At 41.2% G+C, this 26,075-nt stretch overlaps 2 protein-coding genes across 2 annotated transcripts in view; both read right to left on the reverse strand.

Moving 5' to 3' along the window:
- The window catches only part of LOC311035428 (uncharacterized protein), a 159,599-nt gene that overhangs the window by 33,805 nt on the left and 99,719 nt on the right, over nt 1–26,075 (reverse strand). The gene's annotated exons all lie outside the window — the stretch shown is intronic.
- Nucleotides 12,191–14,548, reverse strand: LOC311035105 (uncharacterized protein; the record flags this gene model as incomplete). The annotated part of the gene is made up of 3 exons (XM_084043186.1): nt 12,191–12,217; nt 12,998–13,959; nt 14,401–14,548. 3 exons carry the CDS (start codon nt 14,546–14,548, stop codon nt 12,191–12,193), a joined length of 1,137 nt encoding a protein of 378 aa, XP_083899312.1.

A 26,075-nucleotide genomic window follows, 5' to 3' on the forward strand; every position in this document is an offset into this window, starting at 1 on the left:
TACATTTGCGACGTCTCTGTTACGGCGGGACCCCCCTCACCTGAGGCCCCCCCGCTCCGGGTGGGGGGACATCTGTACCCTTTAGCCCCGCCTGTCAGCGGCCCTGGGCTCAGGGGTGGCCGGGTAGAGTGAACTGGAAACCGCAAGGTTCACACTTCGATCCCGGGCTGTGTTGAAGTGTCCTTGAGCGAGACGCTGAACCCCTAATTGCTCCCGATGAGCAGGTTGGTGCCTTGCATGGTTTCCTCCGCCATCGGTGTGTGAATGGGTGAATGGCACAATCAATGTAAAGCGCTTTGGATAAAAGCGCTATATAAATGCACCATTTACCATTTACCACTAGTGCTCAACCTTAACTTTATTCTTGTGGCTGGCTGTCCTTGTTTGTCTCAGGGATTCAGAATAGTTGGTGATACTGGTACCCGTCTCCCCAAGAAACTGGAAATAAATCGCAAGGTGCCAAAACATGCCTTGACCATCACAAACTCCCTACAGACAGTGACAGACCCGAACAACATGTTAACAGGGATCACTCTTGAAGATCAGGTCAGGAAAACCATCTCAGCTATACTTTATTGTCCCATTTCTACTGTGTGACTGTACTAAAATAGTTGAGATGGGCCAAGGAACCGTGACCGTTGACAGCACATTTTGGCTAGCCACTGGGTAAGATGACTGTGTTATTGGTTACATAATGCAGGTGCTTTTGGCTGTCGTCTGACTATAGAAGTGCCAGGCTTTAGATTTCTGGCATTTTCTCAATGCCTCATTGGCCGCTGCTGTTCGTTGAAGTGATGCGTCATAGTGGCCGGCATATTTTGTAGGGAGAGCTGTGTCTCCTGTTTGCCCCATGTATGAAAAAAAAGAGCTAAGAATAAATGGCTACTCTAAATACAATTTCAAAGGCAGGGGATAATAAGCTGATTTGTATTCTACATAAATCTTAGTTAAGTTTCACTTTCAAGAGCTTGGCTTTTAAAACAAAAGATTACTTGGCTCTGAAACCGTAGCTGATAAAAGACAACTAGGAAACCAAAAGGCAGTGGAAAACATTTCCAGAAAAACGGGAAACCTCTCTATACACAGTATTAGCTAGCAATCACTTAATCTGTATTTAATCAGCTGTTCTCCTACATCACCAGCACGTTGACTGGAAAGGTTAAGTTTGCCTACAAACAGAAGTATGTCAACTTGAACTGTGCTGTGGACTGGGACACACCACTTTCAATGGAGCTGGCGTTGTCGGCTGGGGTGGCTCGCCGGCTGCGAGTTGTTCCTCGACAACAACCAACTTCAACCAAACATCTACAACGCCACTTACTGTCCAGTACAACAAGGGAGACATAATACAGATGCACGCCTGGGTGTAAGACAGACAATTATTGAAAACTAGACATTTTGCAGCAGAATAAAGAAACACATACTTTTTCAAATATCATGTAAAATCACCCTCCCCTTCGGTCATGTCTATAGCAACAACTATCCAGAATACGGAGCTAGTGTCTACAAGGAAGTAAACGACAAACTGGAGACAGCCATGCAAGCGATTTGGGACGCAAACACCAACCTCACACTCGTTGCCATTGTAGCCCAATACAAGCTGCACAAGGATGCCACCGTCAAAGTAAGTACTCATCCTAAAGTCCTGGTTTTCAGTGGGGGCCTAATTGAAAAGGAAGTGTGTGTAAGTAGCCTTGGAAACCCACCGGTTCACTGAACCACTTAGCTGGTTATTTATATAGATGGATGGCGATACAACTAGGGATGCCTGGCAGTCTCCAATTAGATTTTTTTTTTTTTTTTTTTAATTTACAGCTAAAATATAGGCTAATGCTACTGTACAGTAAGTTGCCATTGATTTATTGTTCACGCTGTCAGCTGTTTGATATCTCAGTACAACTGTAGCCTAATGTAGAGGAGCTCTTAATTCTCTGCCTCTCTCTGTCAGTCCTGTAGCTCGACTCCGCCTCTCATGCTCGTCTCCCTGAACTCTGTTTATATGACAGTGTCGTGCGCCAAGCACAAGCTGATCTGCAAGCCCACAACGTGTCGGGGATGCAACGCGGTGTGGCTTTAGGTTAGCTGTGTCGAATAGTCAAAGAATCATCGCCAGGGCAGTAGAATATTCACATTAGATTTGAAATTAGATTAGATCACATCCCTAGATAAAACAATCCCACCGGACGTGAAAATATATTTTTAATCGCTTGAATCATGTAATTTTGGTCGCTAGGTGTTAGCGCTGGTACGAAAGTGTTCATTAGCATGTTAACTAATCGCCTCTTGGTGCATACTGTCAATTACTGTGCACATACAATGGAAACGGTACTGAACTAGAAAGTGAGAAAATCGTATCTTTAACCAAATATCGTGAATCTTATCAAATTGTTACATCCTTAATGGAAAATTAATTGGCATATTGACTGGTGAGAAAAGATAAAAAAGATAGAACATAATTGATGAAAGAAATGATGTGCTGCTGAAGTTATTGTCTCATTTTTCCCGCCTTGTTGCTGAAAGGGATGCGTCCGTGACGCATATACCATGCGACCACTTAAACGATTTTCAGAAGCTAGACATTTTGACACACTGATGGAGTATATTATAGTATATTGTGGGTAGTATATCGAGATGACAGATATGGGACATTAAAAAGGATAAATTCAACGAATGGCAGTTTACTAGAACACAAAAAAAATCGCTACAGCCCCAGTAGTTATCCAGTGAAATTACGGTATTTTACAATGCCTCTCATAGAGATTGCATTGAGAGCTGCAGTTCATCGTTCTAAAGGACCTCGAGTAGCGGCGTTGTGTCAAAAGTGGGCGTGGATTTGTATGAGCCCCTCTTCCGGCCATGTGTGTCTATCATGCATGCGTAGCCGGGTTACAAACCATAGACCCCGCCCACTCTCTGTGATAATCAGGCTACTACAGGTGGGGGCCGTTGTATGTGGATCACGTGAACGAAAGTGGTAGAATCTGTATGGTTCGGGTATCCTGGGGGGTGGAGCATTGGTTTCTTATACAATGCCGTGTTTGTCACTACGACAGGTCTTTACGTCGGCGTTCAACCCTCAAGCAAGCAACGTGTCTGGCAGAGAAAGGTTTAGCAAAACCGGCCCCAAGGGCGGCAGTAAGAAGAAACCGCCAAAAAGCCGAAGCCGAAGCCGTAGACCCTCACCGGAAACGGAGACCAATTCGAGCTGCAAGCGCGCTGCGAAGATTAAAGACGATATTGCTACTCTTAAATGGGCTGCTACACTCAACCCTGACCCTTTCTCCATCACCACCGTATCGACGAGCGTTCTCCATAGTGGGAGCGCCCAGGTTGAGGTTTGGAGGGGACTCAAGACATGCCCGTGCATACAGCCGCGCGGTGTTAGCAGACGCTAAAGCAGCGTGGAAGCAGTCATATCTGGCGTCCGCTGACTACAGACAGCTCTGTGAACTCTAAAAATCGAGGTATGCACTATGAATTGAGTACAATAGGACCCCAATTGAAACAAGCCATAGGCTTTTTGGCGTTTTAATTTTATTTAGTTGGCCTTGTATTTGAACTGTGCTTTCATGTGCTTTATATCTGCAAACTTCTAAATAAATTATTCATTAAATTCAAGGTTGACCAGACGGTGAAGGCCGAGGATGAGCAGCCGGAGGAGCCAGAGGAGCCGGAGGAGCCAGAGGAAACAGAGGAGCCGGAGGAGCAGCCAGAGCAGCCGGAGGAGCAACCAGAGCAGCCAGAGGAGCCGGAGGAACTGGAGGAAGAGCCCTATGAATTGAGTACAAAAGAACCTCAATTGAAACCAACCATAGACTTTTGGGGGTTTTAATTTGATTTAGTCGACCGTGTATTTGAACTGTACTTTTATGTGCTTTTTTCTGCAAACTTCAAAATAAATGTTTCACTCAATTCAATCAAAGGTTGACGAGGCGTGGACTATAATCATGGGGAAGCAGGGATGGACTGAGTCTGATGGCGGAGGAGATGGGGACACGGCCGAGCACATGGCGACTGGGGAGACTGGAAGCAACTGACCAGACCACTGGATCTCAAGAAATGAGCAGCTAGCTCTTCTTGTCTTTAAGCACCTTTGTTCCAGCAGCCTGTTTAACTTTTTGAATTTGATAATTTGTTTGCATAATAAAAAACAATTTAACTAAAGAGAGATTTCTTTATATTAAAATGTCACCAGCCCGGGTTGCAAACGGGAACATGTGTGATTGTGAAAGGTTGAGCCATTTAATTAATCTAAGCAAATTACACAGCTTTAAATTTGTTTGAAGTCAGAGACTCTACTCACCCCAGATATAATGAACATGATCAAATGCAAATGTTGTGTGTGGTACAACTGGTCAGGGACATGGGTCATAGAAGATAGTATCATCTCAGTTTAGTAGCAATAATTTGCAGTTTGTGAACTGACTACACTAGCTTATACTGTATACATTTTTCATTGATAGGAAGTGGGCATAGAACTATTAATTCCAATTAAAATCTAGATTTACCCTAAACGTATATACTTAATCCCTAGTCTATAGTTCAGCGGGACAATAGGTCATGCAGGCGGGAAAACCTGCCAAAACAAAGACTAAAAGACACCTCCCTCTGTGGTAGAGGGTAGCACAGGTCCGCCCAGAACCGGAGACTCGAGCCGGGTCAGTTCGGTTCCATGGATGGACCCGACGACCAGCTTTCTATTATATGAATCTCTTTAACCTTCAGTTTTATGTATAAAATGAGACCGCTCCCAAATCCATATAGTCTGTTCTCGCATAGTTTAATGTCAACAGCCGATTTAAATGAACAAAATCTCATTCGCTAACGAGTACCAAAACACTCGCCCCAAAACACTCACCGCACATTGGGCGGTATTCACCTGGTATTCCTAAACGTAACCTCGGTAAACTATGCCTAAACCTAACCTTATTACTAAACGTAACCTCAGTAAAATGGTGCCAAAACACCTTATCCCTAAACTAAACCTCAGTAAAACTATGCCTATCCCTAAACTTATTTCTAACCTTATCCTCAGCAGTATAGAACAAATACAAGAATATACAAGAACCGCGTGAGCGTGTTTTGGGGCGAGGGATTGTAGGCAAGTTCAGAGACCGCCCCCCCCCCCCCCCCCCCCCCCTCCTCAACAGCAGTTTGTTTCCCCGATCACCAGGGAGTGATGCAGGGGGGACTTCTAAATGGGCCATGCCGAAAATAGGTTGCTTTATTCGGATACAATGCGTGCCAGTGCCCGCACCTGCCGGTTCTCTGAATTTTTATTTTTAAATAGGCTCTGTCATGATAAATTGACCACATATATGAAGTTAAACAACTACATTCTATACAAACGATATCTTCCAGTTAAAACCTGCTGCCGAGCCAATCAAACAAAGCAATGGGGAAAGGGAACTGGAACAGGAAACGGGTATACAACCTTCTGAAAACCTGGAACTACAGTTACTGTATACAGAGTCCATTGGCTGTGTTTGTGGGTGGGAAGCCGGTAGGGGAGAGTGTTCTGTCACTGTATCAGAGCACCTATTCAGCGTAGAGCGGAACTGGGAGGTATCACGTGTTCCTCTGCACATGTTGGCCCTCATGGTGAAACTCCTCACTGTCAAGTGGAAAGAGATGGCTTCGGACTTAATGTGGTTGTCTACACCCTACCCAAGGCCAGACAGACTAGGGATTGACCGTGACGAGGACTATACACATGGGGGAGGGGGGGGGATTGGCATATTGACTGGTGAGAAAACATAAAAAGATAAAACATAATTGATGAAAGGAATTATGTGCTGCTGAAGTTATTGTCTCCTTTTCCCCCCTTGTTGCTGAAAGTGAAGTAAAACTTGCATGTGAAAGTTAGATTGAAATCCTTGCATTTAGCCACAGACATGGTTCATCCCACACTAGGACTTGCATGCACACATGCAGGCAGCCTGTGTTGTGCGGCTTTGCAATTGAACACAGCGTCGGGATTTGTGCGGCTTCGTTCAGAAACTGCACATAGTAACTTATTATTGATGGCTAAAGATTGGACAAAGAGGCAGTGCCATAAATAGACTCAATCTTGTTTTTTGTTCAAAATTACGAGTATTAATGTTCATTAAAAATAATTATGATGCATGTTATAAATGTGGAGTTGAACATTGTGTTTACACTTGGGTATGTGCAACATTCTAAAAGGTGATAATCCGAGTCTTCCCCAACCGTTGGTTGAAGGCAATTTGTTTTTGGGCTTGTACAATGCTTATGTCAAGAGCATAATCTGTCTTTAGTTATAGATTGGTAGGTACCGATTTCAGAATGAATATCATGGGTTTGATAGGAATGTTTGGACATGCTCTAAATGTGTCTCACTTAACTATGGAGGTCTCCCACCCCGACACTTAAACCTCATCTGCTGTATTTGTTAGTGAAAGCTCTGAAAACGACTCCACCCAGATTACTTAAACTATTTAATTAGGGAGACAAAAGCACACTCTATTACGTACAAGCATAAATACTTTTTCAGTTGTGTTTACTGACAGTTTTATTTCTCGATGTGAAAATGTTTTCGTTAATCCATTTGGTTTGATGAGTGTAATTCTGTGTTTTTAATTACGATGGATACTCATCCGATCCTTTCTGCCTCTCACCTGTGCAGGTGTGAAACTCAGCCTGTCTGCCCTGTTGAACGGACAAAGACCCTTAGAGCTGGGTCTAGGTTTGGAAGTGGAGGCCTAACAACAATAAAGTTCATACACCCTTCCAGGCCACCCTTCATATACACACATGAACACGCACGCACACACGAGGGGAGAAAAGGAGCACATTTTTATTTTTCTCTCTGAGGGAAGAGGGCCCAAAACGTAAGCTACTGCTTTTCAATAAACATCATTGAGGCTGTAATGCTTGATTGTAATTACAGATTAATAGATCCGAGGCTTTTTCTTTCTCATTTTGTTCATGTTCACATCAATGCCATGCCATGTTGAATGCAACAGAAGCACATGTGTACTTAAAGCATGTCATGTTTACAAAGGGTAATGTCATATGTCTAATGTTGTTTATTGTTCCAAGTTGGCTTATGTGTACTGTTTAAAGGGTAAGACCACTTTGGTAGAGGTTTGGGTTGTGTAGTTACCTTGCCATGATGTAACTCCAAAGGTGGGCAAGAAATCAAAAATAATTGCTCCATTGATTAGAAATTGATAATTCAAAATATGCTCCTCATTGACTTACATTGTACGGTAAAACAGCTCACAAAGTCACTCTTTTAGCACAAAAACGAACACAAACAAAGTTGATTCAGATAATATAGAACATCACCAAACCCAGTACTGTTTTTTTTTTTTAAATAAAAATGTCAACTTCCTGTTGATTTTGCCATTTTTAATAAGTAGAAAACCTGGACTGGATCCGCGGATCCGGATCCGGATCTTCAAATAGTAAAATCAACAGGAAGTTAACATTTTTATTAAAAAAACAAACAGTACTGGGTTTGGTGATGCTCTATATTGTCTGAATCAACTTTGTTTGGGTTCATTTACGTGCTAAAAGAGTGACTTTGTGAGCTGTTTTACCGTACAATGTAAGTCAATGAGGAGCATATTTTGAATTATCAATTTCTAATCAATGGAGCAATTATTTTTGATTTCTTGCCCACCTTTGGAGTTACATCATGGCAAGGTAACTACACAACCCAAACCTCTACCAAAGTGGTCTTACCCTTTAAGAAGTGCATTATTTGTTTGTAGTCAAGTTCAAACAACTATTACTTGCACTGATAGTTGGGCTAATCCTTACCTACTTTTACTGATAGTTGTTCTACTTTATGTTGCCGCAACTTTATAATATGTTCATCTCTTTTGGTCAAATGTTTGTCTAATGGCTTTATTGTCATTTAGTGAAAGCATATTTTTGTGTATATTTTTCTATAGTTTTCACGGTGCTGAGCTATGGTAATCCAGAGAAATAAACCCAGCATCAGTTTGAAACTCAACTGTCTCATTATTACCTATATACTGTACCTACCAAGCCGAGGAGCCGTTACAATAAGAATTAAAAATAAAACCAACATACAAAGGCTGTTTTTATGGTGGCTGAACAATAATGATATCTCATAATAAACCACAATAAACCAGAGGACATTCATCGCCTGGCCTCTACGTAGTCAATAAAGAGCTGCCAAGTTTTATTACATTTCTCGTACAGAACCCTGCGATGTAATTCTAAGTTTCTCCAATTTACGGTGTTACATTGATCAACATTGAATGTGGGAGGTTGGGCCTGTTTCCAGTTCAATAAAATGAGTCTACGTGCCAAGAGGGTCACAAATCCCGCCATAGCGGAGTTGCGTCCTCTAAGATACTGGTTCCCAAACTGGGGGTTGGGACCCAGGGGGGTCCCCAAATGATTTTGGGGGGTCCCCAGGTTATTAGCTTAATTGTTTTCTCTCTCAACAGTAAACAAACCAACACACAGTATAAGTGTATACAGGGTAACTACACATTTCGTTAACATGTAATTGCTTTAAAGACCTTTTTAATACCAAATTGTCAAAAATGACACAAGAAAGAGGCAAACATTGTGAAAATAGCCGATCTACAAGTTTGTAATTCGGCTATTTTCACAATATTTATCTGTGAAACCGAATCAAACTAAATGTAATGCCTACAATTCCAAGTGCTTGTCAGGGTGGGGGGTCCCCAGTTAAAATATGATTATTTTGGGCGGTCCCCAGTTCAAATATGATTATTTGAGGGGATCCCCAGTTCAAATATGATTATTTTAGGAGGTCCCCAGTTCAAATATGATCATTTTAGGCGGTCCCACTTCAAATATGATATTTTGGGGGGGTCCCCAGTTCAAATATGATTATTTTCAGGGGTTCCCAGTTCAAATAATTATAATTATTTTGGGGGCTAGCGGCCTGAAAGGTTTGGGAACCCTTGTGTAGCACTTGTGTCACTGTATCACAGGCAACTTATATATATGATATTGGACCAGGATAAAGGTCCTTACACACCGGGGCGTTTTTTTCGTGCGAATAATGCGTTTTTTTTTTAAACCTTATAAAGTCAATGGCTCCGTACATGGAGCGAAAAAGCGAAAAAGCGAAGCGAAAAAGCGTCTTTTAATTATTCGGAACGAGTCCGAATTTTGCGTATTTTCGCTATTTTCGCCGGTTCGCCCCGGTGTGTAACAACCTTTACGCTTCTAGATTCGTAGGGAGTGGTTGAAATGAATAGATCAGAGACAAGAGCTTAAATGTAAATAAGCCGGCAAGCTTTACTGAAGGTAGAATAAAGAAAATAATAGTTTCACAGTATGCATACAAACTATGTACAATGGTGGAGGTAGGCAGGCAGGTAATATTCAAAAACCCTTAGTTTTAACCCTTTTCTTATAGAGCAGACTCTCAGGTTTAGTTTTCCATTTAGTATATGAACTAAATGTTTGTTCAGTTAAGTTAAACTAAGATTGTTTCTATTTATGACCGGTCAGTCTTTATTCTATGTGTATAGCCTATTTTAACAGGTGAGACCTATTTATTTTTGACTTCTTTTGGTTTTACTGACCATCTGATGTCTTCTGTGACTGTGTGTGCTGTCTCCCACTACCACACACACATGGTGAGGAATCCATCTTGTCCAAACATTTCATGAAAAAATCTCTCTTGTCTGTATTCAACTGCTAAACAGTCACAAAGTTCGTTTTTGTAGACTCAAACAACTTCTCAAACTTAGTTAAATCTTCAATCACTCAAGTTGTACAAAAATAATAATTTAACTCACAAAATGTAACTTAAAACAGTCTAAAAAAGACGTTTTTCTGTCTGTTCACTCTGTTGCTGTTTCTTCACACACACACACACACACACACACACACACTGCAGCAGTCAGGAAGAGACTTCTTAAAGGGGCAGTGCACCTTATACATTGGAGTGCACTTAAAGGGATTTGTCAAATCCGATTTTTAACCTCTCATAGAAAATGGTTTCAGCTCATTTTACACACAACAGCCTCAGATTTTAACCTTTTTAAGATTATGTATTACTTTTTATGAACCAACTATCTATTGTTGTTTTTAAATAAAGAGCATTTGATATCATGAATTGACCATTAGTTTATTTAATCCAGTATGACTTTTTATACTGATCTAGGCCTATTTGACTTTTCATTCCTATAATTGACTTTATTTGAAACCTGGGTTACACTTGCTTTAAGAGGACTGTTATCTCCTGGGACCCCCAACACCACCATTACTGTGTCAGGTTCTACCTCATGTCCTAAGAATGTAGTATGAATGTATTATGGCTGTATTAATGACTTTATCAATGAATCCATCATAGGCTACAGTCAAAAGGATATGAAATGCATTTCCTTTTTAATTAGTGTTGTACCGGTTCATTAACCACATGAATCCCAGCGTCCCTATTCAGAGCATGTGATTTTAAGCGAACATTTGGCAAATTAGCAGATCTACAAACGTATGGATCAGCTATTTTCAGCAAAGACATTTCAAAGAAGAATATAGGGTTCAAGTGGATAATAGGAATATAAAGGACAGCATAATGTTAATAACAACTTTATTAAACAACTGCTACTCCTACAATGTTATCATCACACACTAGAATATAATGAAAACAACACAATAGCCTACTGTGAAAACAAAGCACTAGAATTCATGAATATTAAAGCATTGTTCACAGAACAAGACGGAGGTTGGTGTTGTGGCGTCTTGGAGAGCTCTGTGGCAGTGGTGGCTTTGCTGTGTCCAGGGTTCCTTGGAGCCTTAACTGCATCTAGTTATAAGGGTATTGGTTCTCAACCTGACCCCAGGGGTCCTTGAGGTGATTTCAGGGGGTCCCCAGCTAAATTATTGATAGTTATTATTGATTGTTAGGAACCAAATGGACCCTTACAGATCTGTAACTACCAACTTGGGAGTATGAATATAGCGTAGAGTGGACGGTACCACCGTCCATAGAGGCAGCATGCTACCAAGGTAACTTAGCAGGAAGTCCTTGCTTCAATAGGAGGAGTTGGGTTGCTCATGGACAAACACCAATGTCTTTGACACAGACAGAGAATAGATGAGTGTAGCGTTGCCAGATGCAGTTACCGTCCTTGGCCCAATGTTTTCACTTAGTTTAATGCAACATGACATACATTTAGGTTTGTCCACTGCAGTATACACCATAACTGATACAACTGTAAAGTAATTTATATAATGACATGTTATTATGTAGCCTACTTGTACAAAAGGCTCAACTGGTGATTCAGGGGTCAGAGTGACCTCCTCATGAGTCACTCGCCAACGAGCACAGTATGTTGTATTATTGCTCACACATTTGAACTGTTTGTTTAAGTTTGCCAAATACTGCATTGATATTGATTGTCTGTATATGTTTTATTTATTATTTCTCCTGTAGAACCACACACTGACCCAACCTGTAAACCGTGCCTGTGCATTTCATAAGTAAAAACCTAAAAGGAACGTTATGCCTCCCCAGTCATAAATGACATCCCATTGTTGGCTATATAGCCAGAATCAAACCTTCAGTAGACCACTGTATATCCAATAAATGATTTAAGAACGTTGAAAAACAAAATAAAAACGTTCACAAGAAGGAATAATATGGTATTACAGCAAACATACATAAAAGATTATATGATTCATAACATATGCTGATTTGTTAATATGGATTCGATTATATATAATTACTAATGAATTAATATGTTCTTTCAATCAGATTATACAATTAATGGAGCACTTCACCGACTTTGCATCCAAATCCCATTTTAACAAAATATAACAATCCCATTTTTTACATAATAAACATGTTGTTGGAGTGTGTTTTGTCCCCTCCAGCCGATGTTCTTAAGACTGCTCAAGGTTATTTTGTCTACCAGCCTCTCCACAGTGAAGGGCAACGTGACACTCCCACAATAACTTTAGAAGATCATTCTGTAACAACACAAACATTTGCAGACACAATACAAATTACTAACTAACAAGTTTAAAAGAATTGCATGACTGAACTAAATACCAAACAAAAGCCAAACTAAACAACCGTCAACCACACCCCTCTCTCTTCCCTGTCCACTTGTTACAGTCTGACAAGATATTTGACAGTCTTGACAACAAGGTGATTGACAGCTGGAGGGCCCGGTTTGACTGGAACTTCAGGAAACATGGCATTTTAGTCCACGAAGAACTGGCATTTCACCTTTGTGATGTCACAGGGGAAGACATCATCACACTCACATACACTGTATCTCCTCAACTTCAATAAAACAGGATTGAGTAAAAAATCGGTGAAATGCCCTTTAAATAAAGAACTAGACACGATGTCAGTCACACCCTACTGTGGAAAATGTCCAAAAATCCAAACATTTTAACAATTCAACCATAGGTAAATTATCAAACTCCACACTCAGAAGCTCTAAATAAAACCTCAAACTATCTTAACTATAGTAAATGTTAAGTCAGAGCTCACGCAGATTCATCCTCCTGGATGTCCAGAGGACCCTGGTCGTTGGACATCAATCATCAGATGACTCAGAGCTGCTTAACGGAGCCTGTGAGAGAGTTGAACACATTGGATGGCAAAGTAAGACAGGAATTGTTAACATGCATGAAACTCACACTGAGTAGAACATTGAGTAGACAAATAAATGATTTAAGTCATGTCAAATAAGCCAACAATACAATACTGTAGAAGCTATTTTGCCTGTTTGTTTGTTTGTTTGTTTGTTTGTTTGTTTGTTTGTTTGTACTTAAAACCCAGCATATCAAGAGGAGCAATGTTATTATTAGAACATAGGTGTCGCTTTATATACACTTTAAGGTTGCAGATATTATTTTCCAAACCTCTACTCAACATCTAGTCTAGTTAGCTGGCCAGGCAAGGTACAAAACAAGTTAACACTGAGCCTCGGTTCTTCTGGAGAGTCTATTAGTAACTTGGACACGGGAGAAGGAAAGACAAAGTGATAATGAGACTTACTGAGGTCCTGGTGGTCTTCAGGTTTCTCTTGTTTAACAGAGATGGTCCTGGATGGGTCACAGCAGTAAGCTCTCCAGTATGGATGCAATGATGAGTTTTTAATTGTCCATGCAGAGTAAAACACTTCCCACACATTGCACAGCTGAATGGCTTCACACCAGTGTGAGTTAACTTGTGATTTACGAGGCTAGATGATACAGTAAAACTTTTCCCACACTGGTCACAGCAGTAAGGCTTCTCTCCGGTGTGTATTCTCTGGTGTACTTTATGACCAGACGATGTAGTGGACTTTTTCCCACACTGTTCACAGCAGTAAGGCTTCTCTCCACTGTGAATTCTTTGGTGTGTTTTGAGATCCGGCTTTAGTCTAAACCTTTTCCCACACTGGTCACAGCAGTAAGGCTTCTCTCCAGTGTGAATTCTCTGGTGTTTTTTGAGAGAATCCAATCTATTGAACCTTTCCCCACACTGGTCACAGCAGTAAGGCTTCTCTCCACTGTGCATTATCTGGTGTTGTACGAGGCTGCACTTACGAGCAAAGCTTTTCCCACACTGGTCACAGCTGAATAACCTCACTCCAGTGTGAGTTGCCTCGTGTCGTTTGAGGTGATGCGATCTGCGAAACATTTTCCCACACTTGTCACAGTAGTAAGATTTCTCTCCGGTGTGAATTCTCTGGTGTATATTGAGAGTAGACAGTGTAGTGAACTTTTTCGCACACTGGTCACAGCAGTAAGGCTTCTCTCCACTGTGAATTCTTTGGTGTTTTTTGAGATCCGCCTTTAGAATGAACCTTTTCCCACACTGGTCACAGCTGTGAGGCTTCTCTCCAGAGTGAATCATCTGGTGGCTTTTTAAAGAATTCACAGAACTTAACATTTTACCACACTGGTCACAGGAGTAAGGCTTCTCTCCTGTGTGAATCTTCTGGTGAATCTTCTGGTGACTTTTAAGCTGATACCCTAAAGTAAACAGTTTCCCACACTGGTCACAGCAGTAAGGCTTCCCTCCACTGTGTTTTTTTTGGTGAAATTTGAGCTGAGACCCTAAGGTGTAGCTTTTCCCACACTGGTCACAGCTATAAGGCTTCTCTCCAGAGTGAAATCTCTGGTGTACTTTGAGATAAGACAATGTACTGAACATTTTCCAACATATGACACAGCAGTAAGGCTTCTCTCCAGTGTGAGTTCTCTGGTGTATTTGGAAACAATGCAGGTCATTACACTTTTTCCCACATTGGTCACAGCAGTAAAGTTTCTCTTCGGTGTGAATTCTCTTGTGTGTCACGAGGTGAGGCCTTTGTCTGAAGCTTTTCCCACATTGGTCACAGCAGTAAGGCTTCTCTCCAGTGTGCATTCTCTGGTGTGTTTTGAGATTACTGGATTGAGTAAACTTTTCCCCACATTGGTCACAGCTGTAAGGTTTCTCTCCGGTGTGTATTCGCTGGTGTATTTTGAGATGGTTTAGAGTAGAGAAGCTTTTCCCACATTGGTCACAGCAATAAGGCTTCTCTCCAGTGTGACTTTTCTGGTGTGTTTTGAGATAAGACATATCAGAAAATCTTTTCAAACACTGGTCACAGCAGTAAGGCTTCTCTCCAGTGTGAATTTTTAGGTGTTTTTTCAGATCCGTCTTTAGAGTGAACCTTTTCAAACACTGGTCACAGCAGTAAGGCCTCTCTCCAGTGTGAATCTTCTTGTGTTGTATGAGGCTAGATTTGACAGTGAAGATTTTACCACATTGTTCACAGCAGTAAGGCTTCTCTCTGTTGTGAATTTGCTTGTGTACTTTGAGAAAATAAAGTGAAGTGAAGCTTTGTCCACATTGGTCACAGCAGCATCGCCTTGTTTTAACCGAGGACAGAGTAGGACAGGTATCTAAGATAGAAAACACAAACCTGATAAGAGCCAGATTTATAATATCTATTAGCATCAAAGTTCAGATTCTACATTACACGAAATGTCAGTTTTACTGTGTCTCTGCTTCTTTGACAAATGGTTTTAAAAACATTTAGAGAGAGAGAAAAAATAATCATCAACAGTAATCTCCAGTTTTACATTTGAAGTGAAAGATGATGGTCAACAGAATAAAGTAAAGAAACAGAAAAAGCATGGAACTTACCGAGGTCCTGGTGGTCTCCAGGTTTGTTCCGTTTAATAGAAACAGACCTGGCTGTGTCTGGAGAGTTCATCTTCACCTGCAGTCTGGACTCCATAGAATGGTCTGAAATGAAGGATTTGAAATCCCATTAATCTAGAATATATCAAGTCAACTTCAACAATAACAGACATTAATGGAGGAATAGACATGGCAATGACTTGTGTATTTATTAAGCAATTACCTTTTATCATCATGCACTGTGCAGAACAAGTGCACTAATCCCACTTGATTTAGAAATAGCTTGTGTGCATGTGGAATATTTGTCTTAAATATGGCATTATTTGAAAAGGCCATGAGTCACCAACATCACTATCTACTGGGAAGCATAAAAGTTCACAGCAAATCCAATGACAATTCAGTCAGCAAAGCGTTTTATAGACCAAAATCACTGTTCATAGAGGCTCCATTCCAAGCATATGCATTGTTATCATAGGCATGTTGACAACACAAAGTTGTGGTGTGCTTTTAGCCTGCACAGCGGATGCTGACATCTTCAACCTTTCCGTCTCCCAGGCTGTGGTCCTCGCAGGCTTCAAAATGTCAACCATTGTGCCCATCCCCAAAAAGGCCAAAGTGACATGCCTGAATGACTGGAGACCTGTGTCTCACCCAAATAGTCAGCAACTGCTTTCAGAAGCTGATGAGAGAATACATCTGCTCCACGCTACCTGCCTTGCTGGACCTGTGGCAGTTTGCGTACCGTCAAAACAGATATACCAATGACGCTATTGCCATGGCTCTCCAAACCGTCCTCTCGCACATGGATGATAAGCAGCTGAAAGACATATGTAAGTATGCATGGACTACAGCTTACGATTCAACACCATTGTCCCTGCAAAGCTTGTCACAAAGCTATGAGACCTAGAGCTACACCCAAGCATGTGCGACTGGATACAAGACTTCCTGACAAACCGAAATCAGGTGGTGAGAATGGGCAGCATCCCATCTGACCCCCTGACCCTCAACACTGGAGCACCCCAGGGATACGTGCTGAGCCCTCTCCTCTACCTCTGTACACGCATGACTGCACAGCCACATATGACTCCAACACCATCATCAAGTATGCAGACGACACAACAGTGATAGGTTGGATTATCAACAATGATGAGTCTGCCTAAAGATGAGATCAACTCACTGGCACTCGGCGCCGGGAGAAGAACCTCACTCTCAACGTCGACAAGACCAATGAACTGATCATGGACTTCAGGAGGCCTCAGAGAGATCATGCACCCATCCTCATCAATCGAGCTGAAAGGGTCAGCGAGTTCAAGTTCTTTCGAGTACACATCAAAGAGGACGGCATCCTTTTTCTCCCACATCCAACGTCCATAGTACAGTATATATCTGCTGCTATGCTCGCGCACGTTTATGTCTTACCTCAGTTACTTACCGCACTTTATGTCTTACCTCAGGTAGGCTACTTACCGCACTTTATGTCTTACCTCAGGTAGGCTACTTACCGCACTTTATGTCTTACCTCAGGTAGCCTATTTACCGCACTGGATAGATATCAGGTACTATGTGTAAATATATGGATAATTCGTTTTGTCTTTAATTTATTTGTCTTGTTTTGTCTTCCCCCTTGCCCCCTTCTTCTTCCCTTTATCTTATGGAAATAACAAAAACAATGTAGAGCTGGCCAAAAATGAATTTCACCCACTGTTTTACACCTGTAAACCTGTGATGTTACTGTGGAAAGGTTGGCCGACGGTTCAAGGCTCCAAAAGTAGACAGGTCCACTATGCAGATTTCAGACTGGGATAGATTGGCCAAAAGTAAATCTTCCAAAATTAGGAAATAAACACTCAGGAAAAACAACAAACCACAACTTAAAGAAACTGGACACAGGCAATGCCCTTTCTATCTAGGACCCTGGCAGCTCTTCCCTGATGTTGTCGCCTGCAAGCCCCAAGCCAAACTGAACCCCTACACCTGTAGCATGCCTGCCTTTTAACCAGGTGGGATAAACCAAGCACCATTAAAGTCATTTGTATCCATTATCTCAAACGAGGCAAACCAAGGCCCATGAGTTAATCTACAATTACATAAATGCTTCTTCAACTTATTTTCAATAAATGCCCTTCAATAAATATTTCAGGCGCCAAACACATACAAGCAAAATGCTGAATAACTTCATTCACTGCCAGAATTATTTCTGGCCGCGTTTGCCCACTGCCAAGATTTTTAATTGAAAAAAAAAAGTACTCAGGAGCCGAGCTACAGCATTTTTAGGTTTTAAGTTAACAAGGAAGTGGATGGGAGTCTAGATCTTCGAAAAATCATATCTCCTTGGTCTTTGGGTAAAATAAAAAAATAAAAAAATTAAAAATAAATATATATATATATATATATATATAATTTTTTTTTTGTTTTTTTTTTTAAAAGTCGTTATAGTCGTTCTAGGCAGGCATGGCTTAGGGACAGAAGTCGTTTTAGTCGTTCTAGGCAGTAGTACAGCAGAATTGTGAAACGATACTTCACTTTGGTATAGAAGCATGAAATTTGGCACAGATACTCTCCAAGGTCTACTCTTTAGGAAAAAGGCGCGTGCCACTCAAAATTCCAAGATGGCGGCCCCAAAATCCAAGATGTCCGCCCAAAAATGTGTTTTTTCCTTTATAACTCAAAATGCCTTGATTTTAAGCCCCATAAATATATTGAAGTTGAATATAAAGTTGGGTATCGTGGACATTTTGGTACCAAGTACATGTCTGTATCCATTACGGTTCTTGAGATACAGCATGTAGAAACTTGTACAGACTCGGGAGAGTGATACATTTGTAACATTGATGGTTGTTAAGTGAATATGGTCATATGAAAATGTTATTTTCATAATCTTTTACTTTCCTTAGGTTTATAACATAGAACTCTTAAACCAGACTTTTTTTCAAGATGGCCGTCAAATTCTCATTATATCAATCGTACAGCAGATTAGTGAAACGATACTTCACTTTGAATTTGTTCCAGGGAATTTGTTCCTGGGATCCTGGGACTTGAATTGAATTTGTTCCTGGGTTATGGGGTAGATATCCCCATGGCCAACCCTCAACCTGTCTGCCTCCTCCCCTTTGACCTATCCGGCTTAGTTAAACTTGCCAGGGATATAAATTAAAATCCCCACCGGCATAGCCCTCAGGATCACTGGAGTACTCAAGCCTCTCCACCACGGCAACGTGCAGCTTACAGAGAGGAAGGGCCACTCGTTTGGAAAATGGCCAGTAAAAATTCAAGATGGCGACCGTTTTTTAACATGTCTTCCACTCCTGTCCTATATTCATTGTCACAATGCTTAAATAGTGATGCAAGCATATGTGCTACACATATTGTGTTGGCCACTCTTTTTGAAAAAGTGTATAGCCAGTAAAAAAATCAAGATGCTGCCTTTTGCAAGATGCAGGCATACAAAGGGCCACTGTTATCGCAAAATTCAATGACCAGCAAAAATTAAAGATGTTAATGTCCACACTGAATTTGAAAGGTTGTGCATTCGATCCCCCGCCGAGTCAAACGAAAGACCATCTGAAATACTACAGTTCTCCCTGCTTGGCACTCAGTATTATGGGTTGCATCAGGGGCATCATATCAAGGAAGGTGCACTTGTCATCACGGTACTCGATAGGCTCCAGGCCCACCACAAGGTTTTCAGTGTACTTGCTCTATTCACATTTGCAACCGCACAGTTTTCCTTAAGTCTAGTACAGTTTACTGGAGGGGAGTTAACACCCAGTTGCTCCAGACGCTGCTGGTACAGGTTGCACATATCTGCAAGTCGGAAGGAGGTAGTGACTGGTGTCTACAATATAGTTCACCAATTCACAGAGAGCCTGAGGAAAGAGATCTGTTTGAACTGTTTCACTCTGAAGGGACTCAAGTCTTCTGAGGTGGAGTTTCTCCCTGTTGTAAAGACGGGAGGCATGCGTTAATCCGACAGACCTTTTCTCCGACTATGTGGCATCCGCGTGCGGTTAGGGTTAGGGTGCGGGTTGGGTTCGGGTTTACTGTTTAATGTCGGAGCACTGCGCTGTCGGAGGAATGCGCTGTCGGACTAACGTATTGCACCCGTAAAGACAAGCGAGGCACGCAGGATGGTATTTCAGCTCCTGTGCAATGGCATCACCCCCACTGAGTTTAGCCAATAATTTACCATCATTCAGTGTGTGTGCACATTCATGTAGTCTGTTGTTTGTGTGCATTGTCATGACCTGGCTGAGCTCAGATGCAGGAGATATCTTATCACAAAGAAAGCAAACCTGATCATCCTTACTTTTTTGCATCATGGATTTGCGATGCTTTACTTGGCTGTCATCTGTTTCACTGCACTGAGTATTGGAGTGTCTCTTCCTTGCACGAAGTAACTTTGTGTTGTTGAACAAAGCTCGACAGTTTAAATGGTACTTTGCTTGGTTCCTTCTCAAAGTAGCTTCTATCCCACCACCTTCATCCAGCCTTCCCAGGTCCAGTATCATTGGCATTTGCTTGATCTCATGGAAGAGTGGAACGTTGGTGGCGAGCATTGTATAGCCATCATGTTGAAGAACATGATGGGTAGGTGGTGATTGGAGATCTTCTTTCTTGTCTGTCTGACAAAGACAGCATTTCTTCCAATCAGTTTGCCTCTTGGCTAACATTGGGTTTGCATTTGCCATGTCTGATTACGGCCGAGGGGTTATCCTTATATACCACTTTAATCATAATGCTACACATTCGGGTATGGGATTCAACTAGGTTTGGGTCACCTACACCTAGCCCGATCATTCATCCAGTGCCATTTAAGTCCCATGTGATCTGTACACCTTCCAGGTAAGAATACATGAACAAGTCTTGTAATGCCCCACTTACCCTTGGCTCGGCTCTCCCGCGCTGGCACAACCTGTCAATTCAGGTGCGGCTATCTAACTACATCTAACTAGTACTAGCTAATTGACATGTGGCTGTTAGACAGCATTTGGGACACTAAACAAAGCTATACTATCACTACTAGACAACAACTACAGTATTAGTACAACTAGATCAACTGGCACTGAACCCCATGCTGAGTTCCACAGCAGTGATGTCACCAGTGTGCCCTGGTTGTGTAGTGACATTCACTCTACTATACATAATTATTAAACTCATTAAAATGTTCTCTCATACTGATACATGAATCAGCAGCATAACAAAACCCTTGCTGAATATTTTTGCTTAAATGTATGTTACACTTTGAAAAATTGACATAATGAGCATTCGGTATAAGTGGCAGACATCTTGAAAAGTGTTGTCATCTTGAATATGAGGGACAAGCACCCTTTCACTAAAAAAAAACTTTAGAGTGTACTTATATACTTGCATCACTGTTTGAACGATTGATATAATGAGAATTTGACGGCCATCTTGAAAAAAGGGCCGACATCTTTAACTAATAAGACAACCCTCAGGTTGTCTTAATAGTAAGTAACCCTACTGAAAATATCAGGTTATGAGAGTAACATTTTCATAAATCCATGTTCTCGTAACAACAATCAATCTTACAAAATTCTCACTTTTCCGGGTATATACAAGTTTCTATATGATGTATCTCAAGAACCGTAATGGATACAGACATGTACTTGGTACCAAAATGTCCACAATACCCAACTTTATATTCAACTTTAATATATCTATGGGGCTTAAAATCAAGGCATTTCGAGTTATAAAGGAAAAAGCACGTTTTTGGGCGGACATCTTAGATTTTGGGGCCGCCATCTTGGAATTTTGAGTGGCACGCGCCTGTTCCCTAAAGAGTAGACCTTGGAGAGTATCTGTGCCAAATTTCATGCTTCTATACCAAAGTGAAGTATCGTCTTGAAAAAATGAGTTAATCTGCTGCACTACAGGGAATGAAACACCCCTCCTCTACAGTGCTTGGCCCCTTCCAATCAACAGGACTGTCAGCACTGCAGAGGAGTGACCCACAAACAATTTAGCTTCACCACAGTGTCAATAATAAACAAATAAATATAAACATATTAAAGCCAATCAGCAATCACAATAATGATCATAAATGAGTTTATAGTCTTAGATGAGTTATTTATGGTCATGAAATGTAGGGTCATGACCGAAAAAAAAGATATAAGATTGCGGATACAAGCTGCCGAAAAAAATGAGTTTTCTCGGACGGGTGGCAGCTGGCCTCTCCCTTAGAGATAGGGTGAGAAGTTCAGTCACCTGTGAGAGACTCGGAGTAGAACCGTTGCTCCTTGACTTGGAAAATAGACAGCATAGGCTTAGGTGGTTCGATAACAGGTTTTTTGCTAATTGGAGCGGGCATTGCACTTGTGTATCGGAAAATTGGCAAGACAGCTGCCCTGGATGGAGCCCCCAGGCTGCCTGTAATGATAATGGAGATTGGCAGAGCGCTGACAACTCAGACGGGTGTGACCACTGAACTGAAATGCGACACGAATAACATCAATGAGAGGGTCCTCAAGCTGGACACCAAACTGGACAACATCAAACTGGACAACCTCCGGTGGCTACATTGTGGAGAAGAAGACCCCCCCCCCCCCCCCCACCCCCCATGGACACCTGTTGTTATGACTCTGGGTCGGAACCCAATCAAGGACGTCTCCCACAGCCTCACAACTCGCTGTGTTATCGCTCTGACACCAGCGCACGAGATAACTACACTGGGTGAAAACACCAAGGACAAACTTCAGGCCTACTCTCTCCACACACGAACACATGGTTCTCATGAATTTAACATAACCCGCACACACACACGCCTTCGCTTCCTTGCACCCGCTCCTCCCCCCCTGGGCTCCTTTTTTTCCGCTCCCCTCCCGCACTGCCCCCCCCTTAGAGGCAGGGCGTGAGAGTAGTGCTTTTTCTCGAAATAATGAATGGTGTGTCAATGTGTCGGTGCCTGCACGTCATATATGCCAATGTATCATGTAGTATTTACATGCATTCCCTGGGCTCTTCTCCCCTGTCTTGTGATTATTGTGTTGTGTATAACATCAGTTTAGAGTCGAGGGGCAGAGAGAGATTAAACGTATTCGTATCAATTTGCAGCACGCAATGAAGGGGCTGAAGAAGGCAGAAGCATTTGCTGGTGCCAGACAAGTGAGATGGGTGAGATGGGAAAAATGCCTTGTCATCAGGGTTCATTAGCGTCATTAGGGTCACGACCCTGACATTTTAGCTGATAATTAATTGTCGTACAAATAATTGTGGTTAAACGTTTTGTAATGAGTTTGAGGGGTTTATCAATTGAATGTCCCACTATTATAAAAAACATTCTCTGATCCAAAATGTACCTCTATTTTGGTGAAGCATGGGAACAACTCTAAAAGGAGAAGAAGCCAAGTGGCCCCATTACACACACAAATGCAGACTAAAAATGTATGTTTACAATGAACATAGTTAAACAGAACAAACCTATTCTGTGTAACTTGATCACTGGTTTCAACATGGTGGTCTGCATCACTGCTACAACTCTGTTCTTCACACTCTGATGGAAAACGCCGATAGGATCGCCGTTGTTAGAGCTGGATGTCAAATGTTTCATGAATAGCTCCGGATCTACAAACAAACAAACAAATTAATTAATAATACAAAACTACAAAAAGGTCAAAGTCAGGTAGGTTATTGTGGGCCAGCAATGTTTGGAATTTGCCAATCAGGATGGAATATGAAAAATCATAATATTAAAAAAAAAAAATCACAAAAATCATATTCCTGGTGGCGCTATAATATGGAAATGTTAAAAGGGTGGCATTTATTACTCAGTGTAGTGCAAATGTGTGTGCAAAGTTTCACCGCAATCGGACACTGCATTCATGATTTGCGGAATTTCGTTCAAAACGGGCCACTCCTGCAAGCTTTAGATGTCAATGTTAGCCAATCAGGATGGAATATGAAAAATCTGTTATAGGTAAAAACACGAATCGGCCTGTTACAGCACTACCATGAGGCTGATTTGAAAAAAATCAATTGTCATTTCTTTCTCGGCCTAGTGGGAATATGCATGCAACATTTCACAGAAATCGAACGCAGTGTTCATGATTTGAGGCATTTTGTTCAAAACGGAGCACTCCTGCAAACTTTGGAAGCCAATCTTAGCCAATCAGGATGGAATATGCAAAATCTGAAAGACCCGTTTAATTAAATGTCTATAGAGATACTGTGTAGATTTGCGTGATGTTTGGTAAAAATCTGTAGGCCGACTGTCAAAATAATTGTTTAGTAAAAATTGGCCTCCTGGTGGCGCTATAACAGGCCCATGTGAAGAATGAAGAGGGGGGAAGGCGGACGGACGGACGGACGGATGGACGGACGGACAGACAGACAGGGTGCAAAACATAGTCTCGGCCATGCCTTCAGCCTGGCGGAGACAAAAAGCCCATATCTTTTCATGTCATTCCTATATGCTGCATTAAAACCCTCAATATAGTTTATCAACACATTATATTAAAGATATTGGTTCATCATTAACTGCTTATTAGCATGCATATTCATAGAATATTCTGTCTGTCTGTCTGTCTGTCTGTCTGTCTGAACGAGTTCTAGTATAACGCACACAACAGAAACCGTTGTGTTACAGCAGCAATTTGCTCTGACGCAGGCATATCTAGTCCATGCCAGATGTCAATATGACATCATCTTGAGTAATATAGTAAAACTGTACAAACCTATTACATTAAATGTGTATAATGAACATAGTAAAACAGTACATACCTATTAGACTAAATGTTTATAATGAACATAATAAAACAGTACACACCTATTAGACTAAATGTGTATAATGAACATAGTAAAACAGTACACACCTATTAGACTAAATGTTTATAATGAACATAATAAAACAGTACACACCTATTAGACTAAATGTTTATAATGAACATAATAAAACAGTACATAGCTATTAGACTAAATGTTTATAATGAACATAGTAAAACAGTACATAGATATTAGACTAAATGTTTATAATGAACATAATAAAACAGTACACACCTATTAGACTAAATGTTTATAATGAACATAGTAAAACAGTACATAGCTATTAGACTAAATGTTTATAATGAACATAGTAAAACAGCACACACCTATTCTGTGTAACTTGATCACTGGTTTCAACATGGTGGTCTGCTTCACCGCTACAACTCTGTTCTTCACACTGTGATGGAAAACTTTAGGATGGGTGTCGTTAACCCTGGCCAAATGTTTCATGAACAGCTCTGGGTATAAAAACAAAATGAGAAAGAAAAAGCCTCGGATCTATCAATCTGTCATTACAATCAAGCATTACAGCCTCAATAATGTTGATTGAAAACGCAGTAGCTTACGTTTTGGGTCCTCTTCCCTCAGAGAGAAAAAGAAAAATGTGCTCCTTCTCTCCCCTCATGTCTCTCCCCTCGTGTGTGTGTGTGTGTGTGTGTGTGTGTGTGTGTGTGTGTGTGTGTGTGTGTGTGTGTGTGTGTGTGTGTGTGTGTGTGTGTGTGTGTGTGTGTGTGTGTGTGTGTGTGTGTGTGTGTGTGCGTGCGTGCGTGTGTGTGCGTGTGCGCGTGTGTGAGTGTGTGTGGTTTCTGTGTCTGTCTCTCTAACGGTTTCCTGGTCTCTCTATCGGTTTCCTGCAGACAAACACCTGTGTTTAGATAAGGAGCGGTTGGTTGCACTGTGCAAAGACTAGAGTTGTACTTCACCACCATTTGCTCGTGGCTTCACCTTATGGTGTATGCCTGCTCATGAAACCTTGCGCAATGAGGACACAATAATATTACCAATGCTACACTTTGTTATATCAGCTTCTCTGTGGGGGTGTTATATCATTCACTCATAAATGATTCCTAGGTGCGCTCCTCATTCATTTTGAACTGTATTTCTCTACAGTTCATTCTATATAATATGTTGTGGGCTATAACCCAATAAATGATTTAACTAACTAACTTTCCTTACTTTCCCGTTCACACCATACTTAAAAATGTTCAGGTACCTTCCTTCAACAGTTCAATCTTTTCTTTTCTTGATTGAAATAAACTTGCTTTCAATAAATCTATCAATAAATAAATGATTATCACAACTTTGTCTGGGTTGTCACTTGCACTTCTGCTTGGGTCGCTCCCACCCTGTCTGTGGTTTCCTGTTTTCTACTGCCTTCACAGTTAGTTCCTCTTTCCAGCTAGGCTGTTACTATAGCAACTGCCTTGTTCTTGTGGTTAAATCCTAACTGACACTACTTTCTCAGCTGCCCTTGACAGCAAACAGATTCTTACTTAACCCATTAAGTAGTTCTAAAAAAAATGTGCCAAAGACCCCAAAATAACATGTATTTGGCCACAGGCCCCCCATTCTGAAAATATTTTGTGCCAAGAACCCCCCAGAAGAGAAGATTTGTGTTTTAAAAAAAGTGTTTTGAAAATGATTCAAGATGTTTCTAAAATGTTCAGAAATAGCAGATGTTCAAGCTTATACAAGTTTGTACAAACTGCTTATAAAGTATTCAATCAATCAATCAATCATTCCCCGTTCTCACACGCTTACCCCGCTTTCATCCAGAGTGAGGGGTTGGGGGAATAGGATGGTGACCACTGTTGCCAGATTTTGGGAGAGAAATAAGCAACCAGGTCAATGGAAACAAAAATAACCGACTGAATTGGCCACATGAGGACTTTAAACCTGTATAAATTGGCTGTTTGAAAATAGCCGATTTGCAAGCTCACAACGCGCCACGATGCGACGGCGCGTTGTGAGCTTGTAGATCTGCTATTTTCTAAACAAATCTTGAAAAAAGTGAGTAAAATGTGGAATATTTGTGAAACATTTTAACAACACAAAACTGAACCAAACTGGTTCAAACAACATTAGGAAACAAGCACAAATAAGCAAACTTACACTTTAGAAACAAACCCCAAAAACCGCAACCCACCACTACCAATATTTACAAGCAGCTTTACAGAAACAC

This window comes from Gymnoscopelus microlampas, assembly GCF_963454915.1.
Source record: "Gymnoscopelus microlampas genome assembly, chromosome: 19".
NCBI lineage: Eukaryota > Metazoa > Chordata > Actinopteri > Myctophiformes > Myctophidae > Gymnoscopelus > Gymnoscopelus microlampas.